This window comes from Hypomesus transpacificus, chromosome 14 (genome assembly GCF_021917145.1).
Source record: "Hypomesus transpacificus isolate Combined female chromosome 14, fHypTra1, whole genome shotgun sequence".
In the NCBI taxonomy this organism is placed as follows: domain Eukaryota; kingdom Metazoa; phylum Chordata; class Actinopteri; order Osmeriformes; family Osmeridae; genus Hypomesus; species Hypomesus transpacificus.
Window position 1 is genome coordinate 432723 of NC_061073.1, and position 27798 is coordinate 460520.

General features: G+C 48.7%; 2 protein-coding genes across 5 annotated transcripts in view; one reads left to right on the forward strand and one right to left on the reverse strand.

The window, feature by feature from the left end:
- fam120c (family with sequence similarity 120C) overlaps positions 1–18818 on the reverse strand; it is a 26649-nt gene extending 7831 nt beyond the window's left edge. The window contains exons 1-10 of the mRNA XM_047033549.1: positions 17343–18818; positions 12338–12584; positions 11599–11681; positions 11100–11228; positions 4684–4786; positions 4381–4445; positions 2570–2844; positions 1709–1871; positions 1520–1603; positions 104–275 (exon numbers count right to left, since the gene is read on the reverse strand). Of these exons, the coding sequence (XP_046889505.1) occupies positions 104–275; positions 1520–1603; positions 1709–1871; positions 2570–2844; positions 4381–4445; positions 4684–4786; positions 11100–11228; positions 11599–11681; positions 12338–12584; positions 17343–17852 (1831 nt within the window). The 5' untranslated portion in view covers positions 17853–18818. The remainder of the gene's footprint in view (positions 1–103; positions 276–1519; positions 1604–1708; positions 1872–2569; positions 2845–4380; positions 4446–4683; positions 4787–11099; positions 11229–11598; positions 11682–12337; positions 12585–17342) is intronic.
- Positions 18819–19715: 897 nt separating this feature from the next.
- On the forward strand, positions 19716–27572 carry LOC124476864 (isocitrate dehydrogenase [NAD] subunit gamma, mitochondrial-like). 4 transcript variants are annotated; one of them, XM_047034271.1, is made up of 12 exons: positions 19716–19819; positions 20606–20653; positions 21579–21584; positions 21971–22068; positions 22220–22335; positions 22475–22535; positions 22815–22947; positions 25473–25606; positions 25710–25812; positions 25940–26086; positions 26499–26654; positions 27037–27572. In XM_047034271.1, the coding sequence occupies exons 1-12, from the start codon at positions 19736–19738 to the stop codon at positions 27136–27138; spliced, it is 1188 nt and encodes a 395-aa protein (XP_046890227.1). In that variant the 5' UTR covers positions 19716–19735; the 3' UTR covers positions 27139–27572. The 4 variants fall into 4 exon arrangements, with proteins under 4 accessions (XP_046890227.1, XP_046890228.1, XP_046890229.1 ...); XM_047034275.1 differs by having other exon boundaries at positions 19788–19819; positions 21906–22068; XM_047034272.1 differs by lacking the exon at positions 21579–21584.
- Positions 27573–27798: the final 226 nt, after the last annotated feature.

Sequence of the window (27798 nt, forward strand, 5' to 3'; positions counted from 1 at the left end):
CAGCTTGGCCTCTCTTTCTCTCCCTCCTTCTCTCTTTTTCCTCTCCTCTCCCCTCATTGTCCTTCCTGTCTCCCTTTCCTCCCCCCCTATCTGTTCCTCCTACCCTCCAGGGGCGCTCTCTTGCGGAGGGCCAGTCTCTCCATGCGGCGGTGGGTCTCAGCCAGGCTGAACAGCACCCCGTAGCAGTACTGTCTGGCTGCTCTGAACAGCAGCGCCGCCGGGGGCAGCTCCGAGTTACACTCATCCTCGATACACACTGGCATCTTCATCTCTCCCTGGGGGAGGAGGAGGTGGCAGAGAGACTGTTTGAGTGCCTTTATATGTATAATAACATTGGTTAGTATGTGGTAGATCTAAGGGTGTGTGTGTGTGAGTGTGGACCTTGGTTAGTATGTGGTAGATCTGAGAGGTGTGTGTGTACCTTGGTTAGTATGTGGTAGATCTGAGGGGTGTGTGTGTACCTTGGTTAGTATGTGGTAGATCTGAGGGTGTGTGTGTGTGTACCTTGGTTAGTATGTGGTAGATCTGAGTGGTGTGTGTGTGTACCTTGGTTAGTATGTGGTAGATCTGAGTGGTGTGTGTGTGTACCTTGGTTAGTATGTGGTAGATCTGAGGGTGTGTGTTTATGTGTGTACCTTGGTTAGTATGTGGTAGATCTGAGGGTGTGTGTTTATGTGTGTACCTTGGTTAGTATGTGGTAGATCTGAGGGTGTGTGTGTGTGTGTGTGTGTACACCTTGGTTAGTATGTGGTAGATTTGAGGGTGTGTGTGTGTGTACCTTGGTTAGGATGTGGTAGATCTGAGGGTGTGTGTGTGTGTACCTTGGTTAGTATGTGGTAGATCTGAGGGTGTGTGTGTGTGTACCTTGGTTAGTATGTGGTAGATCTGAGGGTGTGTGTGTGTGTACCTTGGTTAGTATGTGGTAGATCTGAGGGTGTGTGTTTATGTGTGTACCTTGGTTAGTATGTGGTAGATCTGTGTGTGTGTGTACCTTGGTTGGTATGTGGTAGATCTGTGTGTGTGTGTACCTTGGTTAGTATGTGGTAGATCTGAGGGTGTGTGTGTGTGTACCTTGGTTAGTATGTGGTAGATCTGAGGTTGTGTGTGTGTGTGTGTACCTTGGTTAGTATGTGGTAGATCTGAGGGTGTGTGTGTGTACCTTGGTTAGTATGTGGTAGATCTGAGGGTGTGTGTGTGTGTACCTTGGTTAGTATGTGGTAGATCTGAGGGTGTGTGTGTGTGTACCTTGGTTAGTATGTGGTAGATCTGAGGGTGTGTGTGTGTGTACCTTGGTTAGTATGTGGTAGATCTGAGGGTGTGTGTGTGTGTACCTTGGTTAGTATGTGGTAGATCTGAGGGTGTGTGTGTGTGTGTGTGTGTACCTTGGTTAGTATGTGGTAGATCTGAGGGTGTGTGTGTGTGTGTGTGTGTACCTTGGTTAGTATGTGGTAGATCTGAGGGTGTGTGTGTGTGTACCTTGGTTAGTATGTGGTAGATCTGAGGGTGTGTGTGTGTGTACCTTGGTTAGTATGTGGTAGATCTGAGGGTACATGAGTCCTCTCCGGTGTCTGTGTTCAGCTACACGTAGCACCTCCGCACTGACCTGAACACACACACGCAGAAATAGTGATTAGAGCATTATTAAAGCAGGAGGGTAAATTATGTCTCTCCCAACCCCCCCCTCCCCCCCCCACACACACACACCAACCTGAGGCAGAGGGGGTGTGGTGATGTCCATGTGACTCCGCGTCGCCATAGACAACAGCGACGGAATGTTCGAACCACTCCCGTTACCGTGGGAACCATCCCCCAAAACCCCGCCCCCTCTCCCAGATGGATCCTCCCACCTAGAGGACTTGTCTGTTAGATGACTGAGAGATGGAGGGTTAGGGTTAGAAGAGAGAGATGGAGGGTTAAGGTTAGGGTTAGAAAAGAGAGATGGAGGGTTAGGGTTAGAAGAGAGAGATGAAGAGAGAGATGGAGGGATGAGGAGAGAGATGGAGGGATGAGGAGAGAGATGGAGGGATGAAGAGAGAGATGGAGGGATGAGGAAAGATATGGAGGGATGAGGAGAGATATGGAGGGGTGAGGAGAGAGATGGAGGGATGAAGAGAGAGATGGAGGGGTGAGGAGAGAGATGGAGGGATGAGGAGAGAGATGGAGGGATGATGAGATGGAGGGATGAGGAGAGAGATGGAGGGATGATGAGAGATGGAGGGATGATGAGAGATGAAGGGATGATGAGATGGAGGGATGAGGAGAGAGATGGAGGGATGATGAGATGGAGGGATGAGGAGAGAGATGGAGGGATGATGAGATGGAGGGATGAGGAGAGAGATGGAGGGATGATGAGAGATGAAGGGATGATGAGATGGAGGGATGAGGAGAGAGATGGAGGGATGATGAGATGGAGGGATGAGGAGAGAGATGGAGGAATGAGGAGAGGGATGGAGAATTGAGAGGTGACAGAGAGACAGGTTTACATTACATTTTTACACATGTTACACATACATTTTTAAATGTATGTGTGTGTGTTTGTATATAAGTGTGTGTGTGTGTGTGTTCCTACTTGGCGTTGCTGTCATTGGGTTCGTCTCCGTCCGAGGAGGAGGAAGGGGAGGGGGAGGGGCCAGGAGGAGCACCTGTGTGGTGATTGGGTAACCTGCCTCCCCCGTGACTGGAATCATATGGAGCCGACCAATCAGAGAAGCCCATTTTCCCCGGGAGTGAATCATTGCAGTCCTGGAGGGGAGGAGGCGGGTTCTGAAACAGGAATGCTGAGCCTGGTCCATACGGTGCATTGTGATAGGCTGGCTTCACCCCAGTCATCTGGGGAGGCCCAAACTGGAGGAGGGAGGGGGAAGGGGAGAGGACGAGAGGAGGGTAACAGTATTATTTTTTATCAATCTGTAATCTGAGAGAGAGACAAGAGAGACAGAGGGAGAGAGAGACAGGGCAGAGGGGGAGACTTTTTGACTTTAAAAGGTACCTTTATTAGGCAGTTAGAACTGCCAGCCAACCAAGCAGTTTTACCACATGTCTTATCAACACAAAACCATTTCAATTGCAAATTTCACACAATGTTATTTTCCCATCAAACTAAACCAAACGCAAAACATTAAATAAAAACCCTCCTATTCACAACTTCAGATGGCTGAGCGGTGAGGGAGTCGGGCTAGTAATCAGAAAGTTGCCGGATCGATTCCCCGCCGTGCCAAATGACGTTGTGTCCTTGGTCAAGGCACTTCACCCTACTTGCCTCGGGGGGAATGTCCCTGTACTTACTGTAAGTCGCTCTGGATAAGAGCGTCTGCTAAATGACTAAATGTAAATGTGAGCTTCAGCTCTAAACCCCCCTCCCCATCCACTGTGCACAAGGCACCCCCCCCCCCCCCCCATCCACTGTGCACAAGGCACCCCTCACCCCCCCCCTCCCCATCCACTGTGCACAAGGCACCCCCCCCCCCCCCCCATCCACTGTGCACAAGGCACCCCTCACCCCCCCCCTCCCCATCCACTGTGCACAAGGCACCCCCCCCCCCCCCATCCACTGTGCACAAGGCACCCCCCCCCCCCCCCCCCCCTCCCCATCCACTGTGCACAAGGCACCCCCCCCCCCCCCCCCCCATCCACTGTGCACAAGGCACCCCCCCCCCCCCCCCCCATCCACTGTGCACAAGGCACCCCTCACCCCCCCCTCCCCATCCACTGTGCACAAGGCACCCCCCCCCCCCTCCCCATCCACTGTGCACAAGGCACCCCTCACCTCCCCCCCCCCCCCCCCTCCCCATCCACTGTGCACAAGGCACCCCCCCCCCCCCCCCCCTCCCCATCCACTGTGCACAAGGCACCCCTCACCCCCCCCCCCCCCCCCCCCCCCTCCCCATCCACTGTGCACAAGGCACCCCCCCCCCCTCCCCATCCACTGTGCAAAAGGCACCCCTCACCTCCCACACATCGACAAACTCCTCAATTTTTCCCACCAGCTTATAATACGAGAGAGACAGAGGGGGAGAGAGACAGAGGGGGAGAGAGACAGAGAGGGAGAGAGAGAGACAGAAGGGGAGAGAGAGAGACAGAGGAGGAAAGAGAGAGACAGAGGAGGAAAGAGAGAGACAGAGAGGGAGAGAGAGAGACAGAAGGGGAGAGAGAGAGACAGAGGAGGAAAGAGAGAGAGACAGAGGAGGAAGAGAGAGAGAGAGACAGAGGAAAGAGAGAGAGACAGAGGAGGAAAGAGAGAGAGACAGAGGAGGAAAGAGAGAGAGAGACAGAGGAGGAAAGAGAGAGAGACAGAGGAGGAAAGAGAGAGAGAGACAGAGGGGGAGAGAGAGACAGAGGAGGAAAGAGAGAGACAGAGGAGGAAAGAGAGAGAAAGGGTACCTGATTCTTTCCAGTCTGCATGTGGCCAGGAGGTCCTCCAAATGGGTTAGGTCCAAACCCAGGTACTACGCACACACACACACACACAATTGAAGGAGCACAACATGCTTTCCTACACATTGATAAGTCTTGTTATGTACTATTGCTAATGGATCATGTAATAATATACAATTAGAGATAATAATATTATAATGTACTATCAACAATTACTGATAATACTATTGACAGCCATGTGATTGACACAGACCGCAACATCGATGTCCAGACAAGATATGACAGGAGTGAAGCTGATTGGATACTTACAGATGTAGGGGGAGGGGCCCATGGAGAGTGGGCGGGGCTTGGAGGCCGCAGAGAAATACTCCACAGCTTTCTTAAAACGCTCGACTTTATCCTCCATTCGCGACTGACACACACACACACACACACACATTACAGACCTGCGTGGTTGTGAGTCCAGTTGTGTCTGGATGCATACAGTGTACAGTTATTACTAATAATAAGCCTCATGTCACCAGTCCTGTTGTTACCGAATGCCGATATAATACAAAATACCTGATTATTTATTATCTCTTACAATGTACTACAAATTACAAATATTGCTTGTTTAACATGCAAATCAGCGCACTTTTCACTGCCTGAAAAAGTGCAGCATGCAAACTTACATAGAAGCCAAGTGGGGAACGGTGCAACAGAGAAAGATAGTGTTGTCTTGGCCGGAGAAGATAATGTCATTCGATTTGGATGTGATTCTTATAATAGGCATATTCATTTTTCAACCCAGCGCATAAGGTTGGCCAACCTATGGTTTTCAGGTGGTAGGCTACATCATATTTAACGTTGAACTATGAAAAATAAACCGTTGTTGGCAGAGTTTGCATTCAAAAATGTTTGAGTCACCCGGTACTTTGTAAAATGACGTTGTGTCCTTGGGCAAGGCACTTCACCCTATTTGCTTCGGGGGGGAATGTCCCTGTACTTACTGTAAGTCGCTTTGGATAAGAGCGTCGGCGATATGACTAAATGTAAATGTAACACTGACAAAGTAGGCTATGGCAGAGTTTGTAGTTCGGCAGCCAATTGTGCTCGTGCCGTGTGCAAAATACCAAAACAAAACAAAAGTACAGATTAACAAAAGGGAATACAATAACACCTTTCCTTTTAAATATATATTTTTTTTCAGTTGCTTTATTTGTCTTAAATAATATAATCTACAATTTCTGTAGAACATTTCGTTTATTCAGCAATGATGACAAGCGGGAATCAGATCTCACACTGCCATATGGCAGCTCGACTAAAACAATCTTGATTGACCAAGAGCATATCGACCAGAAAAACGACTAGACGCAAATTTGTGTCTCTGTAGCGAGTGGGTGTGTATGCATGTGTGCGTGTGTGTAGTGAGTGTGTATGGTGTGTGTGCATGTCTGTGTAGTTTGTGTGTGTATATGCATGAGTGTGTGTAGTGTGTGTGTGTAGTGTGCGCAGTGAGTTTATGTAGCGCGTATCTGTATCGTGTGTAGCGTGTTTGTGTAGCGTGTTTGTGTAGTGCAGGGGTGTCAAACATACGGCCCGCGGGCCGGAACCGGCCCCCAAGGAGGTTCGATCAGGCCCGCAGGATAATTTGAAAGTGGAAAAATGCATAAAAGACATGGAATTAATATTTTTAATTCGCTGTAATTCATGGATTATCCGCGAAGGGGCGCACTCTTTCCATCAGAGTAGAAGACAAGCCGCATCACTGAGACAGACTGAAAACAGCAGACGGTATCAATTAATACCTTGGTCTCTACTAGGGATGGGCGAACGATGCCTTGTGAAGCTTTGGTGGTTTCTTCCGGATTGTGCCGGCCCAAAGAGCCGAACTATCGGCGCTTTGAAAATGAACAGCGTCATCTAGCAGCCGTTTAAACTGGCTGAATGAGGCGTAGTGGTTGTCTCCGACGGTAGACTACCCTACGTTATTCAATATTTAATTAAGGCTACATGTGTTCATTTTGATCTGATATTAGTGCTCACACATTAAAATGTTGTGATACATCCGTAGGCCTTTAGAATTATGTCATTTTCTCACAGTAAAAGTTAAAGGATATCGTACGAGATTCACTGGACTGGGGCGCGAACTTGGGATCCCAGATTCGCATTAACAATATGTGGCCGTACAATGCTTTAACCAACTACACCACCGAAGAGATCATTACGTGTTAAAGCGGTTGGACGGAGTTTATACGATATGGTCTTTATATCAATTAAACTAGATAACACAGAAGAAAGACATGATATTTTGGTTATTTATAGCAGAGTATGGTATAATTTTAATGGTCCGGCCCACTTGACATCTCCCTAGGCCGTATGTGGCCCACGATGCGAAATGAGTTTGACACCCCTGGTGTAGTGAGTGCGGGTGTAGTGAGTGTGTGTGTAGTGAGTGTGTAGTGTGTGTGGGTGTAGTGAGTGTGTGTGTAGTGAGTGTGTAGTGTGTGTGGGTGTAGTGAGTGTGTGTGTAGTGAGTGTGTAGTGTGTGTGTAGTGAGTGTGTAGTGTGTGTGGGTGTAGTGAGTGTGTGTGTAGTGAGTGTGTAGTGAGTGTGTAGTGTGTGTGGGTGTAGTGAGTGTGTGTGTAGTGAGTGTGTAGTGTGTGTGGGTGTAGTGAGTGTGTGTGTAGTGAGTGTGTAGTGAGTGTGTAGTGTGTGTGGGTGTAGTGAGTGTGTGTGTAGTGAGTGTGTAGTGTGTGTGGGTGTAGTGAGTGTGTGTGTAGTGAGTGTGTAGTGTGTGTGGGTGTAGTGAGTGTGTGTGTAGTGAGTGTGTAGTGAGTGTGTAGTGTGTGTGGGTGTAGTGAGTGTGTGTGTAGTGAGTGTGTAGTGAGTGTGTAGTGTGTGTAGGTGTAGTGAGTGTGTGTGTAGTGAGTGTGTAGTGTGTGTGGGTGTAGTGAGTGTGTGTGTAGTGAGTGTGTAGTGTGTGTGCAGTGAGTGTGTAGTGTGTGTGGGTGTAGTGAGTGTGTGTGTAGTGTGTGTGTAGTGAGTGTGTAGTGTGTGTGGGTGTAGTGAGTGTGTGTGTAGTGAGTGTGTAGTGTGTGTGCAGTGAGTGTGTAGTGTGTGTGTGTGTAGTGTGTGTGTAGTGAGTGTGTAGTGTGTGTGGGTGTAGTGAGTGTGTGTGTAGTGAGTGTGTAGTGTGTGTGCAGTGAGTGTGTAGTGTGTGTGGGTGTAGTGTGTGTGTAGTGAGTGTGTAGTGTGTGTGGGTGTAGTGAGTGTGTGTGTAGTGAGTGTGTAGTGTGTGTGTAGTGAGTGTGTAGTGTGTGTGGGTGTAGTGAGTGTGTAGTGAGTGTGTAGTGTGTGTGGGTGTAGTGAGTGTGTGTGTAGTGAGTGTGTAGTGTGTGTAGTGAGTGTGTAGTGTGTGTGGGTGTAGTGAGTGTGTGTGCAGTGAGTGTGTAGTGTGTGTGGGTGTAGTGAGTGTGTGTTTAGTGAGTGTGTAGTGTGTGTGCAGTGAGTGTGTAGTGTGTGTGGGTGTAGTGAGTGTGTGTGTAGTGAGTGTGTAGTGTGTGTGTAGTGAGTGTGTAGTGTGTGTGGGTGTAGTGAGTGTGTGTGTAGTGAGTGTGTAGTGTGTGTGGGTGTAGTGAGTGTGTGTGTAGTGAGTGTGTAGTGTGTGTGTAGTGAGTGTGTAGTGTGTGTGTAGTGTGTGTGTAGTGTGTGTAGGTGTAGTGAGTGTGTGTGTAGTGAGTGTGTAGTGTGTGTGGGTGTAGTGTGTGTGTAGTGAGTGTGTAGTGTGTGTGGGTGTAGTGAGTGTGTGTGTAGTGAGTGTGTAGTGTGTGTGTAGTGAGTGTGTAGTGTGTGTGGGTGTAGTGAGTGTGTAGTGAGTGTGTAGTGTGTGTGGGTGTAGTGAGTGTGTGTGTAGTGAGTGTGTAGTGTGTGTGTAGTGAGTGTGTAGTGTGTGTGGGTGTAGTGAGTGTGTGTGCAGTGAGTGTGTAGTGTGTGTGGGTGTAGTGAGTGTGTGTGTAGTGAGTGTGTAGTGTGTGTGCAGTGAGTGTGTAGTGTGTGTGGGTGTAGTGAGTGTGTGTGTAGTGAGTGTGTAGTGAGTGTGTAGTGTGTGTGGGTGTAGTGAGTGTGTGTGTAGTGAGTGTGTAGTGTGTGTGGGTGTAGTGAGTGTGTGTGTAGTGAGTGTGTAGTGTGTGTGCAGTGAGTGTGTAGTGTGTGTGGGTGTAGTGAGTGTGTGTGTAGTGAGTGTGTAGTGTGTGTGTAGTGAGTGTGTAGTGTGTGTGGGTGTAGTGAGTGTGTGTGTAGTGAGTGTGTAGTGTGTGTGGGTGTAGTGAGTGTGTGTGTAGTGAGTGTGTAGTGTGTGTGTAGTGAGTGTGTAGTGTGTGTGTAGTGTGTGTGTAGTGTGTGTAGGTGTAGTGAGTGTGTGTGTAGTGAGTGTGTAGTGTGTGTGGGTGTAGTGAGTGTGTGTGTAGTGTGTGTGTAGTGTGTGTAGGTGTAGTGAGTGTGTGTGTAGTGAGTGTGTAGTGTGTGTGTAGTGAGTGTGTAGTGTGTGTGTAGTGTGTGTGTAGTGTGTGTAGGTGTAGTGAGTGTGTGTGTAGTGAGTGTGTAGTGTGTGTGCAGTGAGTGTGTGTGCAGTGAGTGTGTAGTGTGTGTGTAGTGAGTGTGTAGTGTGTGTGTAGTGTGTGTGTAGTGTGTGTGGGTGTAGTGAGTGGGTGTGTAGTGAGTGTGTAGTGTGTGTGGGTGTAGTGAGTGTGTAGTGTGTGTGTAGTGTGTGTGTAGTGTGTGTGGGTGTAGTGAGTGTGTGTGTAGTGAGTGTGTAGTGTGTGTGCAGTGTGTGTGGGTGTAGTGAGTGTGTAGTGAGTGTGTAGTGTGTGTGTGTGTAGTGAGTGTGTAGTGTGTGTGCAGTGAGTGTGTAGTGTGTGTGGGTGTAGTGAGTGTGTGTGTAGTGAGTGTGTAGTGTGTGTGTAGTGAGTGTGTAGTGTGTGTGGGTGTAGTGAGTGTGTGTGTAGTGAGTGTGTAGTGTGTGTGTAGTGAGTGTGTGTGTAGTGAGTGTGTAGTGTGTGTGTAGTGAGTGTGTAGTGTGTGTGTAGTGTGTGTGTAGTGTGTGTGTAGTGAGTGTGTAGTGTGTGTGCAGTGAGTGTGTAGTGTGTGTGGGTGTAGTGAGTGTGTAGTGTGTGTGGGTGTAGTGAGTGTGTGTGTAGTGTGTGTGTAGTGAGTGTGTAGTGTGTGTGGGTGTAGTGAGTGTGTAGTGTGTGTGTAGTGAGTGTGTAGTGTGTGTGGGTGTAGTGAGTGTGTGTGTAGTGAGTGTGTAGTGTGTGTGTAGTGAGTGTGTAGTGTGTGTGCAGTGAGTGTAGTGTGTGTGGGTGTAGTGAGTGTGTGTGTAGTGAGTGTGTAGTGTGTGTGTAGTGAGTGTGTAGTGTGTGTGTAGTGTGTGTGTAGTGTGTGTGTAGTGAGTGTGTAGTGTGTGTGCAGTGAGTGTGTAGTGTGTGTGGGTGTAGTGAGTGTGTAGTGAGTGTGTAGTGTGTGTGGGTGTAGTGAGTGTGTGTGTAGTGAGTGTGTAGTGTGTGTGTAGTGAGTGTGTAGTGTGTGTGGGTGTAGTGAGTGTGTGTGTAGTGAGTGTGTAGTGTGTGTGTAGTGAGTGTGTAGTGTGTGTGGGTGTAGTGAGTGTGTGTGTAGTGAGTGTGTAGTGTGTGTGTAGTGAGTGTGTAGTGTGTGTGCAGTGAGTGTAGTGTGTGTGGGTGTAGTGAGTGTGTGTGTAGTGAGTGTGTAGTGTGTGTGTATTGAGTGTGTAGTGTGTGTGTAGTGTGTGTGTAGTGTGTGTGCAGTGAGTGTGTAGTGTGTGTGTAGTGTGTGTGTAGTGTGTGTGCAGTGAGTGTGTAGTGAGTGTGTAGTGTGTGTGTAGTGAGTGTGTAGTGTGTGTGTAGTGAGTGTGTAGTGTGTGTGGGTGTAGTGAGTGTGTGTGTAGTGAGTGTGTAGTGTGTGTGTAGTGAGTGTGTAGTGTGTGTGTAGTGAGTGTGTAGTGTGTGTGGGTGCAGTGAGTGTGTGTGCAGTGAGTGTGTAGTGTGTGTGTAGTGAGTGTGTAGTGTGTGTGCAGTGAGTGTGTAGTGTGTGTGGGTGCAGTGAGTGTGTGTGCAGTGAGTGTGTAGTGTGTGTGTAGTGAGTGTGTAGTGTGTGTGTAGTGAGTGTGTAGTGTGTGTGCAGTGTGTGTGTAGTGTGTGTGTAGTGAGTGTGTAGTGAGTGTGTAGTGAGTGTGTAGTGTGTGTGCAGTGAGTGTGTAGTGTGTGTGGGTGCAGTGAGTGTGTGTGCAGTGAGTGTGCAGTGAGTGTGTAGTGTGTGTGCAGTGAGTGTGTAGTGTGTGTGCAGTGTGTGTGTAGTGTGTGTGTAGTGTGTGTGTAGTGTGTAGTGTGTGTGTAGTGAGTGTGTGTGCAGTGTGTGTGTAGTGTGTGTGTAGTGAGTGTGTAGTGAGTGTGTAGTGAGTGTGTAGTGAGTGTGTAGTGTGTGTGCAGTGAGTGTGTAGTGTGTGTGGGTGCAGTGAGTGTGTGTGCAGTGAGTGTGTAGTGTGTGTGTAGTGAGTGTGTAGTGTGTGTGCAGTGAGTGTGTAGTGTGTGTGCAGTGAGTGTGTAGTGTGTGTGCAGTGAGTGTGTAGTGTGTGTGTAGTGAGTGTGTAGTGTGTGTGCAGTGAGTGTGTAGTGTGTGTGCAGTGAGTGTGTAGTGTGTGTGCAGTGTGTGTGTAGTGTGTGTGGGTGTACCTGGGACTGCTTGAAGACGTCCCTAGCGATGGCCTCCAGGTTGCCCAGCTCCTTGATGGAGGACACGTACTCAGACACAGCCTTGATCACCACCTCACAGGGGGGCAGCACCAGCTGGTGGGCACGCACCTGCGCACGCACACACACACACACACTGCTGAAACCCCTCAGACACTGCTGCTGTTTGTTATCACAGTGAGCTTCTCAGGACTACCTCTTCCCAGGACTAACTCCTCCCACCAGGACTAACTCCTCCCACCAGGACTAACTCCTCCCACCAGGACTAACTCCTCCCACCAGGACTAACTAACTCCCACCAGGACTAACTCCTCCCCCAGGACTAACTCCTCCCCCCAGGACTAACTAACTCCCAGAGAGCAGTTGTAGATATGAAGGGGGCTGTGACAGGAGTTGAGTTCTACATTAAGGTTCGTAAAGTGTTCACGTGATCATGTGTGTGAGGTGTGTGTGGGTGTGGGTGTGGGTGTGTGTGTGTTACCTTGAGCGAGGCCAGGGGGTGTTCTGGTCCGAGCAGGCTCCAGTGGAACGCTGCTAGGTCCTCATCAGGCAGGATGTGGTTCCCTGAGAGGGGAGGGGGCGTGTCAACAGCCATGTTTTTAAATGTAGCTGTTTTAATGGTGTCAGTGTGTGTGTGTTACATAGCAGGGCAGGTACTGTGTGTGTGTGTGTGTTATATAGCAGGGCAGGTACTGTGTGTGTGTGTGTTACATAGCAGGTACTGTGTGTGTGTTACCCAGGAGAGAGCAGGTACTGTGTGTGTGTGTTACCCAGGAGAGAGCAGGTACTGTGTGTGTGTGTTACCCAGGAGAGAGCAGGTACTACGTGTGTGTGTGTTACCCAGGAGAGAGCAGGTACTGTGTGTGTGTGTGTGTGTTACCCAGGAGAGAGCAGGTACTGTGTGTGTGTTACCCAGGAGAGAGCAGGTACTGTGTGTGTTTGTGTTACCCAAGAGAGAGCAGGTACTGTGTGTGTGTTACCCAGGAGAGAGCAGGTACTGTGTGTGTTTGTGTTACCCAAGAGAGAGCAGGTACTGTGTGTGTTACCCAGGAGAGAGCAGGTACTGTGTGTGTGTGTGTTACCCAGGAGAGAGCAGGTACAGTGTGTGTGTGTTACCCAGGAGAGAGCAGGTACTGTGTGTGTGTGTTACCCAGGAGAGAGCAGGTACTGTGTGTGTGTTACCCAGGAGAGAGCAGGTACTGTGTGTGTGTGTGTGTTACCCAGGAGAGCAGCGAAGCAGGGCAGGTGTTGAGTCTTGAGGCCCAGCTGCCTGGCTGCCTCAGACAGCAGGTACTGGTGGGTGCTCAGGTTCTTCCCGTTCCAGCTGAGCTTCAGGGCGTGCGAGGAGAAGTAGGCGGGGACGTTGCACAGAGCGAACTCAGAGTCCTGAGCGATCAGGCCGGCGAAGCCAAAGTCCCGGTACAAAGACAGCACCTCCTGGTGGTGATCCTCCAGGGTCTGCACCACCTGCAACACCATCAACATAATCAACACCATAATTACCATCAACATCATAATCACCATCAACACCATCAATATCATAATCACCATCAACACCATCATCCACACTATCAATACAAGTCACCTGCACCACCATCAACACAAGTCACCTGCACCACCATCATCACCATCAACACAAGTCACCTGCACCACCACCATCACCATCAACACAAGTCACCTGCACCACTACCATCACCATCAACACAAGTCACCTGCACCACCACCATCACCATCAACACAAGTCACCTGCACCACCATCATCACCATCAACACAAGTCACCTGCACCACCACCATCACCATCAACACAAGTCACCTGCACCACCACCATCACCATCAACACAAGTCACCTGCACCACCACCATCACCATCAACACAAGTCACCTGCACCACCACCATCACCATCAACACAAGTCACCTGCACCACCATCATCACCATCAACACAAGTCACCTGCACCACCATCATCACCATCAACACAAGTCACCTGCACCACCACCATCACCATCAACACAAGTCACCTGCACCACCATCAAACCATCAACACTAAAGATGGGTTATGTCGCAAGAAGCAAAGTGTAAACCAGCAGAGTGGTGTTATTTTCAGCAGCGTGAATTGATCGAGTTTTTTGGAGTCTATCCCCAAAAATGGAAAATGACACGGCGAGGGAGACAACTTGTCAAACCATAAGACCGTTTAAATAAGTAAATTGTAGGCCTACCAAATCTACTTAACATATCTAAAGCATTTAGGCCAACTGATAATTAGCGTAATTTGATGAGGTATCTGAAACCGTTCCCACAGTGGCCGATATTTTCAACTGGCGGTTGAGAATAATAGCCAAAAAAAGAATGTGGTAACAATTGAAAATTGTAATTGGAGGATATGTATAATTTCAAGACACTGCAGAAGGCCATGATTTGCACTTGATGTGGACTAAATGTTTTTGTCTTCACATCTTGAACAAAATGAATAAATTACTTCAAAATAACTTTGCCACACACATTTCTTAACTGATAGGCTAAATGATTTAAAAGGGAAAGATAACCATGATAAAATGGGAATTCACTGAAATAAGTATTATTGCACAGATCCAGCCCAAACGTTCAGACCAGAAGGTGACCCAAACTGTAGCACTTAGTTTGGCAGAACATTCATTTCAAATTGCTCAGCATGACTAAGAATATATAATTATTAAATTGCACATGCACATTTTATCCAAATCCAATTCCTCTTCTTACAGACAGTGTATGGACAGCTGCCCCATGGAGAGATTTCCAATGAACAAAGTCTGCCTCCACTGCTCCAGATGAGGCTGGGACACTGTGGTTGTTTGGAGGGCAGGGGCGATATATATATATTTTTTTTTATTTATTTGAAACTTCATTGAAAAAGTAAAGTCTGTGGATGTATACCAGACATTGTTAAGATACTCAGTTTGATGTCTGTTTGAGGTTTTTATATTCCCAAAATATTTTAAAAGTCTAAATTTTTCAAAATGGTAGGCACAGCCTACCCGGACAAAATTCAAACGTACATTTTTTTATTAAAACCATTAAAATCGAGATATTACTGAACATTTGCGCAGCTGACGTCATTGCACTGGCTACGTTGTAAGCGTAATCCTCGCAAAATTCAAGTCAAAATGACAGCAGCGATGTCTGCCGATATCAGAGTTGAAATTTCCCCAAGCTCGATTTTATTCAAAAAAGGAGTTAATAGCAAGAAGCAGGTCTACGCCAGACTTAGATTGACTACTGCAGCAAAAGGGACAACATGTTTTCGATAGTTTTAAACAGACTGGTATGAAGAAAAGATTGGCTATGTGGCTGTGCTAACATTTAGCGGCTGTAGGCTGCTTGTACTGTTTACTGCGTTTACTGTTTTGATATATTATCCAAACCGGCATTCATAACTCAGTGCCTAGCCTCTTACTGACATCACCGCACGTCACTGCCACCATGTGTTTCAGAACAACGTTACTCAACAACTTCTCTCCGATGGCCTTTCCTCTACCTCCGCTCCACGCTCAACTAAACTTTAACTTTATCGATAATGAAATTTGTTGCCAATCGAATAATCGATTTTAATCGGTTCGTTGTTGCAGCCCTACTTTTATCCAAAGCGACTTCCAAAAGAGTGCTTTACAAAAGTGCATAGGTCACTGATCATAACAACGAGATAGCCCCGAACATTGCGAGCAGCCAAAACATGAAGCATACATTGTGAAAACCAAATAAGTGCCAAAAGGAAGAACCATAAGAGCATGCAGTTAAACAAGTTACAATAAAACAACATGAAACTCAAAAAGTGCATGTGTACCTGTAGAAAAACAATCAACAGTAAAAAATATTTCACAGCGAGTACAATAATTTAAATCTGTTACAACCAACCAACAAGGGCAACAAGCCTTTCCTTGAAGGTGGGGAGACAGTCAAGTGTCCCAGATGGAGGTGGGGAGTTGATTCCACCACTGGGGGGCCAGACAGGAGAAGAGCTTGTGTTGGGACCGGGCACTCTTGAGCGGTGGGACCACCAGACGGTTGTCAGAATAAGACCGTAGGTGGTGGGTGGGGGTGTAAGGCTGGAGGAGAGACTTGATGTAGTCGGGTGCAGTCCCGTTCACCGCTCGGAAGGTCAGTACCAGAGTCTTGAATCTGATACGGGCCGTGATGGGAAGCCAGTGGAGGGAGATGAGGAGCGGGGTAACATGGGAGCGTCTGGGTAGATTGAAGACCAGACGGGCTGCCGCCTTCTGAATCCTCTGGAGAGGGCGGGTTGCGCATGCCGGGAGACCGGCGAGCAGCGAGTTGCAGTAGTCCAACTTTGAGAGGACAAGTGCTTGGACTAGCAGCTGGGTGGAGTGCTCAGACAGGTATCTCCTGATCTTTAAGATGTTGTAGAGGGTGAATCTACACAAGCGGGAGACCGCAGCAATGTGGGCTGTGAGGGAAAGTTTGTGTGAGGGAGAGCTCGTCATCCATGTCCGTCATCCATGGTCTGAACAGCCCAGTTCATCTGAACACTGGCATCTGTTCATCTGTCTGGCAGAAGTGATGTTACTTTACACTGTGTCTGGCAGCAGTGATGTTACTTTACACTGTGTCTGGCAGCAGTGATGTTACTTAACACTGTCTGGCAGCAGTGATGTTACTTTACACTGTGTCTGGTAGCTGATATGTTACTTGAGATGTAGCTGGGGGTAACCAGTCCCCCCAAGATTTCGCGGGCCTTTTTGTGATAGTTGCGGGCAAAAAATCCTGATTTCGCAGGAGCTTTTCCAAAACTTTGCAATGACAGTTGTGGTGTTTTTTAGGTGTTTGTTGCGATAAAATTAAGGGAGCAAATGAAAATTGCAATAAAAAGTTGCGAATTTCCCTCTTTGTAATTTCAATTGACTTATTGGTTGAAAAGCAAGTAATTAACAAACATTCATTAAAGAATAAAACTAGGGTGACCAGACGTCCTCTTTTACCCGGACATGTCCTCTTTTCGAGACCTAAAAAATGCGTCCGGCAGTGATTCCCGAGATTTTGCCTCGTCGGCTATTTGTGTTTCTCTGGGTATTTCACAAACGATTACGCCCTTACAAGTTTTGGAAATGGTATCTCCCGTACGTTCCACCTTCTTGCGCGAGCACTGAATGTAGAGAGAACTGTCAATCAGATAGTGCGGCATGCAATACACGACCAGCACAACCCCCCGTCCGTCCGTCGTCGGGAGACGACGACGATTGGTCAAAGTTGCGGTAAACTTTTGGTGAAAATTGCAACGTCGCGCTGAATTTGCAGGGAATCGTTAAATTTGCGTGAAATGGTGCGATAGCAACATCGCAAATTCCTGGAGGGTCTGGGTAACATGCTGTCTGAATGTGTCTGGGTAACATGCCGAGTCACACAGCAGCAGAACCTGATCTGGTCTGAGAAGCCCCACAGCTCTGAGCCCAGCTACACACTGAGATACCACCAGAGTAGAATGTACTACAGTAGAGTACAGCAGAGTAGAATACACTACAGTAGAGTACAGCAGAGTAGAACGTACTACAGTAGAGTAGAATACACTACAGTAGAGTACAGCAGAATAGAGTGTACTACAGTAGAGTACGGCAGAGTAGAATGTACTACAGTAGAGTACAGCAGAGTAGAGCAGAGTAGAATACACTACAGTAGAGTACAGCAGAGTAGAGTGTACTACAGTAGAGTACGGCAGAGTAGAATGTACTACAGTAGAGTACAGCTGAGTAGAATACACTACAGTAGAGTACAGCAGAGTAGAATACACTACAATAGATGAGAGTAGACCAGAGTCAAGATGCCTGAGGTTCAAATCACTCCTGTTTGTTACTTTGGATAAACGCATCTGCTAAATTCATACATAACAAGCCGCACTCTCCTCCGCCATCATTCTTGCATCCCCAGAGTGAATTCCTCCCATCTCCGCCAGAGGGAGTGGAAGAGCGCACAAAGAGGCCTATCTCAATTTTCTTTCAAACATTCACACTGCTAATAACACACAACGCTCCAACACTGGGGCACACAGTAACATTACCACTAACACTTCATGGTCAGAGTCGCTGCTGACAACACGTCGGTGATTCATGTCACTCGTCACAATACCAGCTGCGCCCACATGGAACGGGAGTTGCGGCCATGCGCTCATGACATCGAATGTCAAACCATCAAAATACAAAACTACGAAACTAACGTTAGCTAGAAACTGTTACTCACCCTCACTCGGAAGCGGAACATGGCGAGGCGGACGCAGTGACTGAGGCAGGCCGGGGGCAGGAACCAAGCCCGGGGAGGAGGGGTGGCTTTGCTGCCGACGTGGTTGACGATGAGCTGCGCGGTCTGCCGCTGCCCCTGGGCTCGGCGCGCCCACTCCGGCCAGCGCTCCTTACCGAGAGTGCCGTTAAACACCACGACCAGCTCGAGACCTCCCTGGTAGAGACAGGCCTGCGACAGCGCAGCCAGGTAGCCCAACATAGCGTTCCACTCGCCCCCGCACACCCAGTCCGTCTGGTATCCGCCGTACAAGCGCTGTAGGCCGGAGTCTGCATCGATCAAGATCCGGGCCGGCGGGGGCGGGGGAGGCATGGGCCCTGGGTGATGAGGATGGTGGTGGTGGTGGTGAGGGGGCTGGCGGCCGGCGGTGCGCGCCAGCTTCAGGAGGTCCACCGGAACCGCGGCCCCGGGACATCTCTTCTCTAGATACTCCTGGAACCCCTGAACTCCCATAACGGTGTTGTTGAGCCGGTGTGTCTGGCCGGGAGTGGACTCGGGATACGTTCTGTACGCCGTGATTGTAATGTTATGGGCGAGACGTTAGCTAGCTATGCACTATTAGCTAGCTAACTTGTCTCGAACAGTGAGTGACTGTTGTAGCGCTTCGTCGATCGACTTGGACCTGCCCCCTTTATAACTTTAATAAATTGACAGCAAGCTAGCTAAATATGCCCCCACCTAGCTCGCTACTTCAGCAGATAGACGTCTAGTTAGCTTCTCTATTTGGAGTAGTTACAGTTGGCTTTCCATCGCTGTCAATGTTGGTGAGGCGCCAGCAAAGCCAAATAAACTTGCTAACACGGTTGGACCTAAACCCCATGTAAAAACGAATAATGCAATAAATGTTTTTTGCAAGTTGATGAGTGTGTTGTTTCAGGCGATGTTTCCAAATTGATTATCCCGCTGTTGCACATTGAGAAGCAATGCTGCGCACGAGCTAGCTAGAAAGCTAGTTAGCGAACATGACTGTCGAATAATTCAGCATCGGACGGTCACGATAATTGATAACAGTAGCAATACTAGCTGCCTAGCTCGTTAAAATAATATGTTTAATGTTGGCTGGCATGCAGGATATACTATGACAAGCTAACGTTACACTAGCAAGTTGGCTACCTGGCTAATGTTAGCTAACTGTGCAGCTGGTTAGCTGTCGAGTTGAACCCCGGTGTGACTGACGCGTCAACTCGTACAGACAAGCCTGAAGCAGACACGACGCGGAATGAAATGAATGTTTGGAGAAATAAAATAAACTAAAAGAAAAGAAAAATAAAAGCCCGATGGTGCCTCCCTCGCTTTCTTCCACACTCACGACTTCATGTTAAGGAGGGGAACATACTTCCAAGCGATATCAGCCATCTTGCGACTTCCTCGCGGACCGACAGACTGGGCCGTAGAGGCGGAGGAGCGGTGATGTGGAACGTCGCTACAGTGGGAAATGTATTTCTATATCTGCACGTCCTCAGACCCGGGCGCTGCTATTCTGGAGTGAAAGACTCTAAGTACCAGATGTGTGATTCGATATTTCGGCTTGGAGAAGAAAAATAAAAACGGACCTTTTATTAAAGTTATGTTCTGAATCGAAGACACTTGTTATTGGCTACATTACTCTAGAGTGTTTCGTAAATGCGGCCTCTTAGTTATAAAAACATTAATCTATTGGATATTGTATTTGTGGCACTTTATTATTAATCATTCACCCACAGTTGATTTGAAAATAACATTTTATGAAGTTGTGTGTGTTGTCGAGGATAGTAAACAAGCATAAAACAGTACAGTTTATGTTGAGTCAGGGTTAGAGAGACAGATATGAACAGGATCACTCGTTTCTCAGCTCAGTGTTTGTCGCCCTCTTGTGTTTGCTATCGGTACAGCCACCCGGTGGGCTCGTGAATTAGGAAGAGAAAAAAATATTTACATTTATGCATTTAGCGGACGCTTTTATCCAAAGCGACTTCCAAGAGTTTTACAAAAGTCCATAGGTCACTGATCATAACAACGAGGACAAACATTGCAGGTAGCCAATCATGAAACATACATCGTGAAAACCAAATAAGTCCTAAAGGGAAGAACAATAAGAGTATGTAGTTAGACACATTACAATTAAACAGCAAAAACCTCAAAAAGATGTGAGTGAAGCTGGATTCGTGTGTAATTCGGGAGAGGACGGTGAACTTGGTACAGGTGAGAGTCCTAATTTCAGCCCGGTATAGCCTCACTCTGATCACGGCCGGGTTCATGACTGGTTAACGACACCCATGTTACATTTGGAGATGAGTTGTTTGTACTCTGCGCGCGCAGCCTTCCGTTGAGGGAGAGTTGAAACATTCCGATTCAAGATGACGGGCCGGTCGGTGTTGTCGCTGTCCAGAGTCCTGAAGCCTTTTTGGGCTGGATTAGTGGCCAATGGCCGCAATACGAACGTAAGCGCTTTCAATTCCTTCAATAGTCGTTTTCATATTCTCCAAAGCTTTGACATTTTTACAGATCTTTTTTTCACTAGAGCTAGTTGTAGCATATGGTTTATCGAAGGTAGTAAGCTGATTACGAGGTAACACGAATTTAGCCTAGCTAGATTGCCTAGCTCAATGGAGTTCAGATTAATTGATCGGTGTGTGTCGCTGTCCTTTCAGCACCACGGTGACATTGTCAGTTAGCTAGCAAGAGGTGAGTGAATGTTGAATCCGTTTAAGGTTTTAGAATGTACAGAATCAATGTACAATGTATTTCATGAATGGAGGCTATAATGTCTTGTGTGTGTATATGATGTTTATAATGGAAGGTGAGGCCGAACAATAATGTCCATCCTGGATAGACAATTAACTTCTATTTTATTTCAGAGTTTAGGTAATAGTTATTTAAATAACTTTATGGTAGCAAATTAGTTAATGGGATTTAGATAGACTGATTCATAACAGGAAATGTTGTTAAATATCCTCTTTAGCCCTGGAATGTAGCGTCTTCGTGCTGCTCAGTTCTGTAAAACGGTACGGACACAGGAGGGACTCATTGTTGTAAGCAGAGCAGAGTACAATAGAGTACAGTACAGTACATTAGAGTCCTTAAGTACTCATCAATGATGCAAACTTTATATATATATATTTTTCAACCTTTCAAAAAAATATAAAATAATAGTTTGAACACGGTTAGGGTCAGGGATCGTGTGATTGATGTTAAAGTGACGTTTCCGGTCTTGTCTCCATGTGTAGGTGCTGGTGACATCTGCCTGTGGTATGAGAGAGAAGTCCAGCTACACCGTGAGACTCCACAACACCAACATCACACTTGACCCTTTTAACCCTTGTGAAGAAAATGCTTCACTTTGTTTTTGTATGTGGTTTGTCATAATACGATGGTGGGTTACAATGACTGATGGGTCAGAAGGAGCCACCGATAACACAAGGGTTGAATAGTGCTAACAAGAAGTACAGCAGGAGATTAAAAAACAAAAGTGCAAAGTTTCAAAAGTATTTCAGTGGTCAAGAGTCAAGGAATGGTCTGTTACCACAGTTTACAGTAACATCTCAGCTACCGGACACAGTGTAAAGTAACATCTCAGCTACCAGACACATTGTACAGTAACATGTTAGCTACCAGACACAGTGTAAAGTAACATATCAGCTACCGGACACAGTGTATAGTAACATCTCAGCTACCAGACACAGTGTAAAGTAACATCTCAGTTACCAGACACAGTGTAAAGTAACATCTCAGTTACCAGACACAGTGTAAAGTAACATCTCAGCTACCGGACACAATGAACACTAATAATATCAAGTACAGTGCATGGCTACTAAAGCACAATGCAGTCAGTGACTGTATTTTAAGTTGCCATCTGTCTGTCATCTCCTCCAGACCCACTGCCCTGAGACCTTCCCTGCATGTCTACCCCAGTGTGTCACCCATGGAGAGGAGGGGGTGGGGGGGGGTGGGGAAGGGGGCTAGGAGGAGGGTGAATGGAAGGGGGTAGGGCATGGGAGGAGGGTAGAAGTTGGGGTGAGAGAAGGGGAGGTGTTTAAATGGGATGGGGGGATGGGGGGGAGGGAGATTGGATGGGGAAGGAGGGGGTGAGGTGGGGTTAGGAGGGTGGAGATGGGAGGGGGGAGGAGGGGAGGGAGGCTCCTGCACCAACTAACCCTGTTTTTTCCTCTTTGACCTCCTCTCTCCCCTCTGAACTACCAGGCCATAGTGAGTACCCCCCCCCCCCCCAACCACACACACACACACACTTACACACACACAGTCTCTCCACCATGAACTCATCATCTGGCCACAGTGATTACCTCTCTCTCTCTCTCTCTCTCTCTCTTTCTCTCTCTCTCTCTCTCTCTCTCTCTCTCTCTCTCTCTCTCTCTCTCTCTCTCGATCTCTCTCTCTCTCTCTCACACACACACACTCATAAACATAGTCAGTTTCTTTTGGTTATGTAGCGTGGATTAGATTGTGGGGAATCATGTTGCAGTCCAGGAATGGGAGTGGAACTCTAATGATGTTGATGTGTGTGTGTAGCCTCCTCCTGCACGGTATGGAGGGAGACACATGGTGACTCTGATGATGTTGATGTGTGTGTGTAGCCTCCTCCTGCACGGTATGGAGGGAGACACATGGTGACTCTGATCCCTGGAGATGGGATTGGACCAGAGCTGCTCAACCATGTACAAGAGCTGTTCAGGTACACACACACACACACACACACACACACACACACACATACACACACACACACACACACACACACACACACACACCCCCCCTGACCCTGCCTGTCCCCAGGTTCTGCTGTGTCCTGCCTGTCCCCAGGTTCTGACCCTGCCTGTCCCCAGGTTCTGCTGTGTCCCAGTGGATTTTGAGGTGGTGAACGTCGACTCCTCCATGACCTCAGAGGACGACATCAATGCTGCCATCACCGCCATCAGACGCAACGGGGTGGCGCTCAAAGGTACCAAACAACTACCTTCTCTAATTCATAACTCAACTCGTACACCTGTTTGTGTTTGCTAAATAAACGTAATGTACAGTGTGACATGAACAGGTCAGCATGTTTGAAAGACTGATGTGAAGCTTTCATCTCTTCTCAGGGAATATTGAGACCAACCACAACCTCCCTCCCTCCTACAAGTCTAGGAACAACCTCCTGAGGTCTGATCTCCTCCTCTCCTCCTCCTCCTCCTCCTCTCCTCTCTGCTCTCTCCTCCCCCTCCTGAGGTCTGATCTCCTCCTCTCCTCCTCCTCCTCCTCCTCCTCCTCCTCCTCCTCCTCCTCCTCCTCCTCCTCCTCCTCCTCTCCTCTCTGCTCTCTCCTACCCCTCCTGAGGTCTGATCTCCTCCTCTCCTCTCTGCTCTCTCCTCCTCCTCTCCTCTCTGCTTTCTCCTCCCTCTCCTACCTGTATGCTAATGTGATGCCTGTCCCCCCCTGCAGGACCTCTTTGGACCTGTATGCTAACATGATGCACTGCCAGTCTCTGCCCGGAGTGCGTTCTCGACACAGGAACATCGACATCATCATCATCAGAGAGAACACAGAGGGAGAGTACAGCAGCCTGGAGCACGAGGTGTGTGTGTGTGTGACTAAGTGTGTGAATGTGTGGGAGGGAGCATTTTAATACAATTGTAAAGTGAGATGATGGTCTGTTCCTTCAGTGAACTCCCCCCCCCTCTCTCTCTCTCTCTCTCCAGAGTGTACCTGGGGTGGTGACCTCTCTCTCTCTCTCTCTCCCCTCTCTCTCCAGAGTGTTCCTGGGGTGGTGACCTCTCTCTCCCCTCTCTCTCCAGAGTGTTCCTGGGGTGGTGACCTCTCTCTCCCCTCTCTCTCCAGAGTGTTCCTGGGGTGGTGACCTCTCTCTCTCTCTCCAGAGTGTTCCTGGGGTGGTGACCTCTCTCTCTCCCCTCTCTCTCCAGAGTGTTCCTGGGGTGGTGACCTCTCTCTCTCTCCTCTCTCTCCAGAGTGTTCCTGGGGTGGTGACCTCTCTTTCTCTCTCCCCTCTCTCTCCAGAGTGTTCCTGGGGTGGTGACCTCTCTCTCTCTCCTCTCTCTCTCCAGAGTGTTCCTGGGGTGGTGACCTCTCTCTCTCCCCTCTCTCTCCAGAGTGTTCCTGGGGTTCAAGTTCAAGTTCAAGTCTTTTATTTGTCAGGTGCACAGAGCAACACAAGGTTAGACTGGGCACTGAAATTCTTAAGACAAGACAACGCAAGCACTTGGCATAACATAACATATAAGTACACAGAACAAATTTACATCTATGCTGAGCTTAGATAAGTGAACTTCCTAAATATACAGATAGCAATAAATAAACGACTATACTAACCCTAACACTAAAACTTCCTAAATTACAGATAACAATAAATAGTACGCTATACTAACCCTAATACACAAAAAAAAAAAAAAAAAAAAAAAAAAAAAACACTCTCCAGAGTGTTCCTGGGGTGGTGACCTCTCTCTCTCTCTCCCCTCTCTCTCCAGAGTGTTCCTGGGGTGGTGACCTCTCTCTCCTCTCTCTCCAGAGTGTTCCTGGGGTGGTGACCTCTCTCTCTCTCTCCCCTCTCTCTCCAGAGTGTTCCTGGGGTGGTGACCTCTCTCTCTCTCTCCCCTCTCTCTCCAGAGTGTTCCTGGGGTGGTGACCTCTCTCTCTCTCCCCTCTCTCTCCAGAGTGTTCCTGGGGTGGTGACCTCTCTCTCCCCTCTCTCTCCAGAGTGTTCCTGGGGTGGTGACCTCTCTCTCCCCCCTCTCTCTCCAGAGTGTTCCTGGGGTGGTGACCTCTCTCTCTCTCTCCCCTCTCTCTCCAGAGTGTTCCTGGGGTGGTGACCTCTCTCTCTCTCCCCTCTCTCTCCAGAGGGTTCCTGGGGTGGTGACCTCTCTCTCCCCTCTCTCTCCAGAGTGTTCCTGGGGTGGTGACCTCTCTCTCTCTCTCCCCTCTCTCTCCAGAGTGTTCCTGGGGTGGTGACCTCTCTCTCTCCCCTCTCTCTCCAGAGTGTTCCTGGGGTGGTGACCTCTCTCTCCCCTCTCTCTCCAGAGTGTTCCTGCGGTGGTGACCTCTCTCTCTCCCCTCTCTCTCTCCAGAGTGTTCCTGGGGTGGTGACCTCTCTCTCCCCTCTCTCTCCCCAGAGTGTTCCTGGGGTGGTGACCTCTCTCTCCCCTCTCTCTCCAAAGTGTTCCTGGGGTGGGGACCTCTCTCTCTCCCCTCTCTCTCTCCAGAGTGTTCCTGGGGTGGTGACCTCTCTCTCCCCTCTCTCCCCAGAGTGTTCCTGGGGTGGTGACCTCTCTCTCCCCCCTCTCTCTCCAGAGTGTTCCTGGGGTGGTGACCTCTCTCTCCCCTCTCTCTCCAGAGTGTTCCTGGGGTGGTGACCTCTCTCTCTCCCCTCTCTCTCCAGAGTGTTCCTGGGGTGGTGACCTCTCTCTCCCCCCTCTCTCTCCAGAGTGTTCCTGGGGTGGTGACCTCTCTCTCCCCTCTCTCTCCAGAGTGTTCCTGGGGTGGTGACCTCTCTCTCCCCCCTCTCTCTCCAGAGTGTTCCTGGGGTGGTGACCTCTCTCTCCCCTCTCTCTCCAGAGTGTTCCTGGGGTGGTGACCTCTCTCTCTCCCCTCTCTCTCCAGAGTGTTCCTGGGGTGGTGACCTCTCTCTCCCCTCTCTCTCCAGAGGGTTCCTGGGGTGGTGACCTCTCTCTCTCCCCTCTCTCTCCAGAGTGTTCCTGGGGTGGTGACCTCTCTCTCCCCCCTCTCTCTCCAGAGTGTTCCTGGGGTGGTGACCTCTCTCTCCCCTCTCTCTCTCCAGAGTGTTCCTGGGGTGGTGACCTCTCTCTCCCCCCTCTCTCTCCAGAGTGTTCCTGGGGTGGTGACCTCTCTCTCTCCCCTCTCTCTCCAGAGTGTTCCTGGGGTGGTGACCTCTCTCTCCCCCCTCTCTCTCCAGAGTGTTCCTGGGGTGGTGACCTCTCTCCCCCCTCTCTCTCCAGAGTGTTCCTGGGGTGGTGACCTCTCTCTCCCCCCTCTCTCTCCAGAGTGTTCCTGGGGTGGTGACCTCTCTCTCCCCTCTCTCTCCAGAGTGTTCCTGGGGTGGTGACCTCTCTCTCTCCCCTCTCTCTCCAGAGTGTTCCTGGGGTGGTGGAGTGTCTGAAAATCATCACCAGGACCAGGTCTCTGAGGATTGCTGACTACGCCTTCCGCCTGGCGCGGGAGAAAGGTCGCCACAGGGTCACAGCCGTGCACAAGGCCAACATTATGTGAGTGTGTGTACATCCTTCATAATTTGTGTGTGTGTGCATCCGTCATCATGTGTGTGTGTATTTGTGTGTTTGTGTGTGGTCATCTTCTTCCACGGAGCAGGAAGTTGGGGGACGGTCTCTTCCTGCAGTGTTGCAAGGAGGTTGCCGCCGGTTACCCTGACATCACCTTTGACAGTATGATCGTCGACAACACCACCATGCAGGTAACCATGGCAGCCTTCACAACATGTTAACGGAGCTTAAAGTGTGTGTGCATCCAACCCCAGCATGTGTGAGCTGTGCATCCATTTCCTGACAACCAGAACAAAGCAGAACTTCCTGCTGTTACAGATGGTGTCCAAGCCCCAGCAGTTTGACGTCATGGTGATGCCTAACCTCTATGGCAACGTGGTGAGCAACGTGTGTGCGGGCCTGGTGGGGGGGCCTGGCCTCGTTCCAGGGGCCAACTACGGACAGAACTATGCTGTGTTTGAGACGGTGAGCAGTTATACATGTTATATCTACATGTTATACCTGGGTTAGATGTTATACCTAGATGTTATACCTTATAGATGTTATACCTAGATGTTATACCTGGGTTAGATGTTATACCTAGATGTTATACCTAGGTTAGATGTTATACCTAGATGTTATACCTAGGTTAGATGTTATACCTAGATGTTATACCTTATAGATGTTATACCTAGATGTTATACCTTATAGATGTTATATCTACATGTTATACCTTATAGATGTTATATCTACATGCTAAACCTGGGTTAGATTTTATACCTGGGTTAGAGGCTATATCAAAAAATACTGTCCCAGAATCTGACGAAAACACTGTGTTATTATGTGAGTGTGTGTGTTATTATGTGTGTATATGTGTGTGTTATTATGTGTGTGGCAGGGCACGAGGAACACAGGTAAGAGCATAGCGAAGCGTAACTTGGCCAACCCCACAGCCATGCTGCTGGCTTCCTGCCTGCTGCTGGACCACCTGCGCCTGCATGCCTACGCCTCCATGATACGCAGAGCGGTGATCTCCACCCTGACAGAGACCCGGGTAACTTCCTCTCACACACACACACTAACACACACACACACAGAGATACACACTACTGTGTTTTCATCATGCTTATACTTTATTATTCTAACCTGCTGCTTAATATTCATGTTCACATATTTATCTAAACTGTTTGTGTGATTCTATAAAATGAATACTTCTGTCTCTGCCCTTCTCTCCTCTCCTCCTCCCCCCTCTCCTCTCCTTTTCCTCTCCTCCTCTCCCACCCCCTACCCTCTTCCCCCCCCCCCTCCCCCCCTCCCCCCTCCCCCCTCCCCTCTCCCCTCTCCCACCCCTCTTCCCCCCCCTACCCTCTTCCCCCCCTCCCACCCTCCCCCTCCCCCCCCCCCCCCCCCCCCCTCCTCCCCTCCTCTCCTCCCAGCTCCACACTGCAGATCTGGGTGGACAGGGCTCCACCTCTGATGTGCTCCAGTCTATCAGGACAGAGATCCAGAGCACTGGGCCACTCACACAGAGCATCTAACACACACTCAGTCACACACACACACACACTCTCACATACTAACACACACACTCTCACACACACAGAGCATCTAACATACACTCTCACACACACACTCTCACACACACAGAGCATCTAACATACACTCTCACACACACTCACACAAGAGTAGCTAACACACATTCTCTCTCACACGCACACACACAGAGCATCTAACACACTCACACACACTCACATAGAACATCTAACACACACACACACACTCAAGTGCACGCACACACCATCATACCCTAGAGATGTGTATGTCAAGGTGTTCTACTTATGATTGTATCCATGACTATGCAATGTATAGTTTCACACAAGGTATTAATACTCTCTTTATACTTATATCTGTACTGATGTATGAGATTGATTATTCTAATACGGTTTGATAGAGAGAAAACCAATAAATAAATGATATGAACCCTTCCGTTCATTGTGCTACAAAGTCTGTCTGCTAGCATGTTGTGCTACCAAGTCTGTCTGCTAGCATGTTGTGCTAGCAAGTCTGTCTGCTAGCATGTTGTGCTACAAAGTCTGTCTGCTAGCATGTTGTGCTAGCAAGTCTGTCTGCTAGCATGTTGTGCTAGCAAGTCTGTCTGCTAGCATGTTGTGCTAGCAAGTCTGTCTGCTAGCATGTTG

Coding starts and splice junctions, on each gene's coding strand:
- LOC124476864 (XM_047034271.1), top strand. CDS start 19,736: ATGACGGGCCGGTCGGTGTTGTCGCTGTCCAGAGTCCTGAAGCCTTTT. Junction 22,069..22,219: donor CATGTACAAGAGCTGTTCAG/GTACACACACAC, acceptor GCCTGTCCCCAG/GTTCTGCTGTGTCCCAGTGG. Junction 22,536..22,814: donor TCTAGGAACAACCTCCTGAG/GTCTGATCTCCT, acceptor CCCCCCCTGCAG/GACCTCTTTGGACCTGTATG.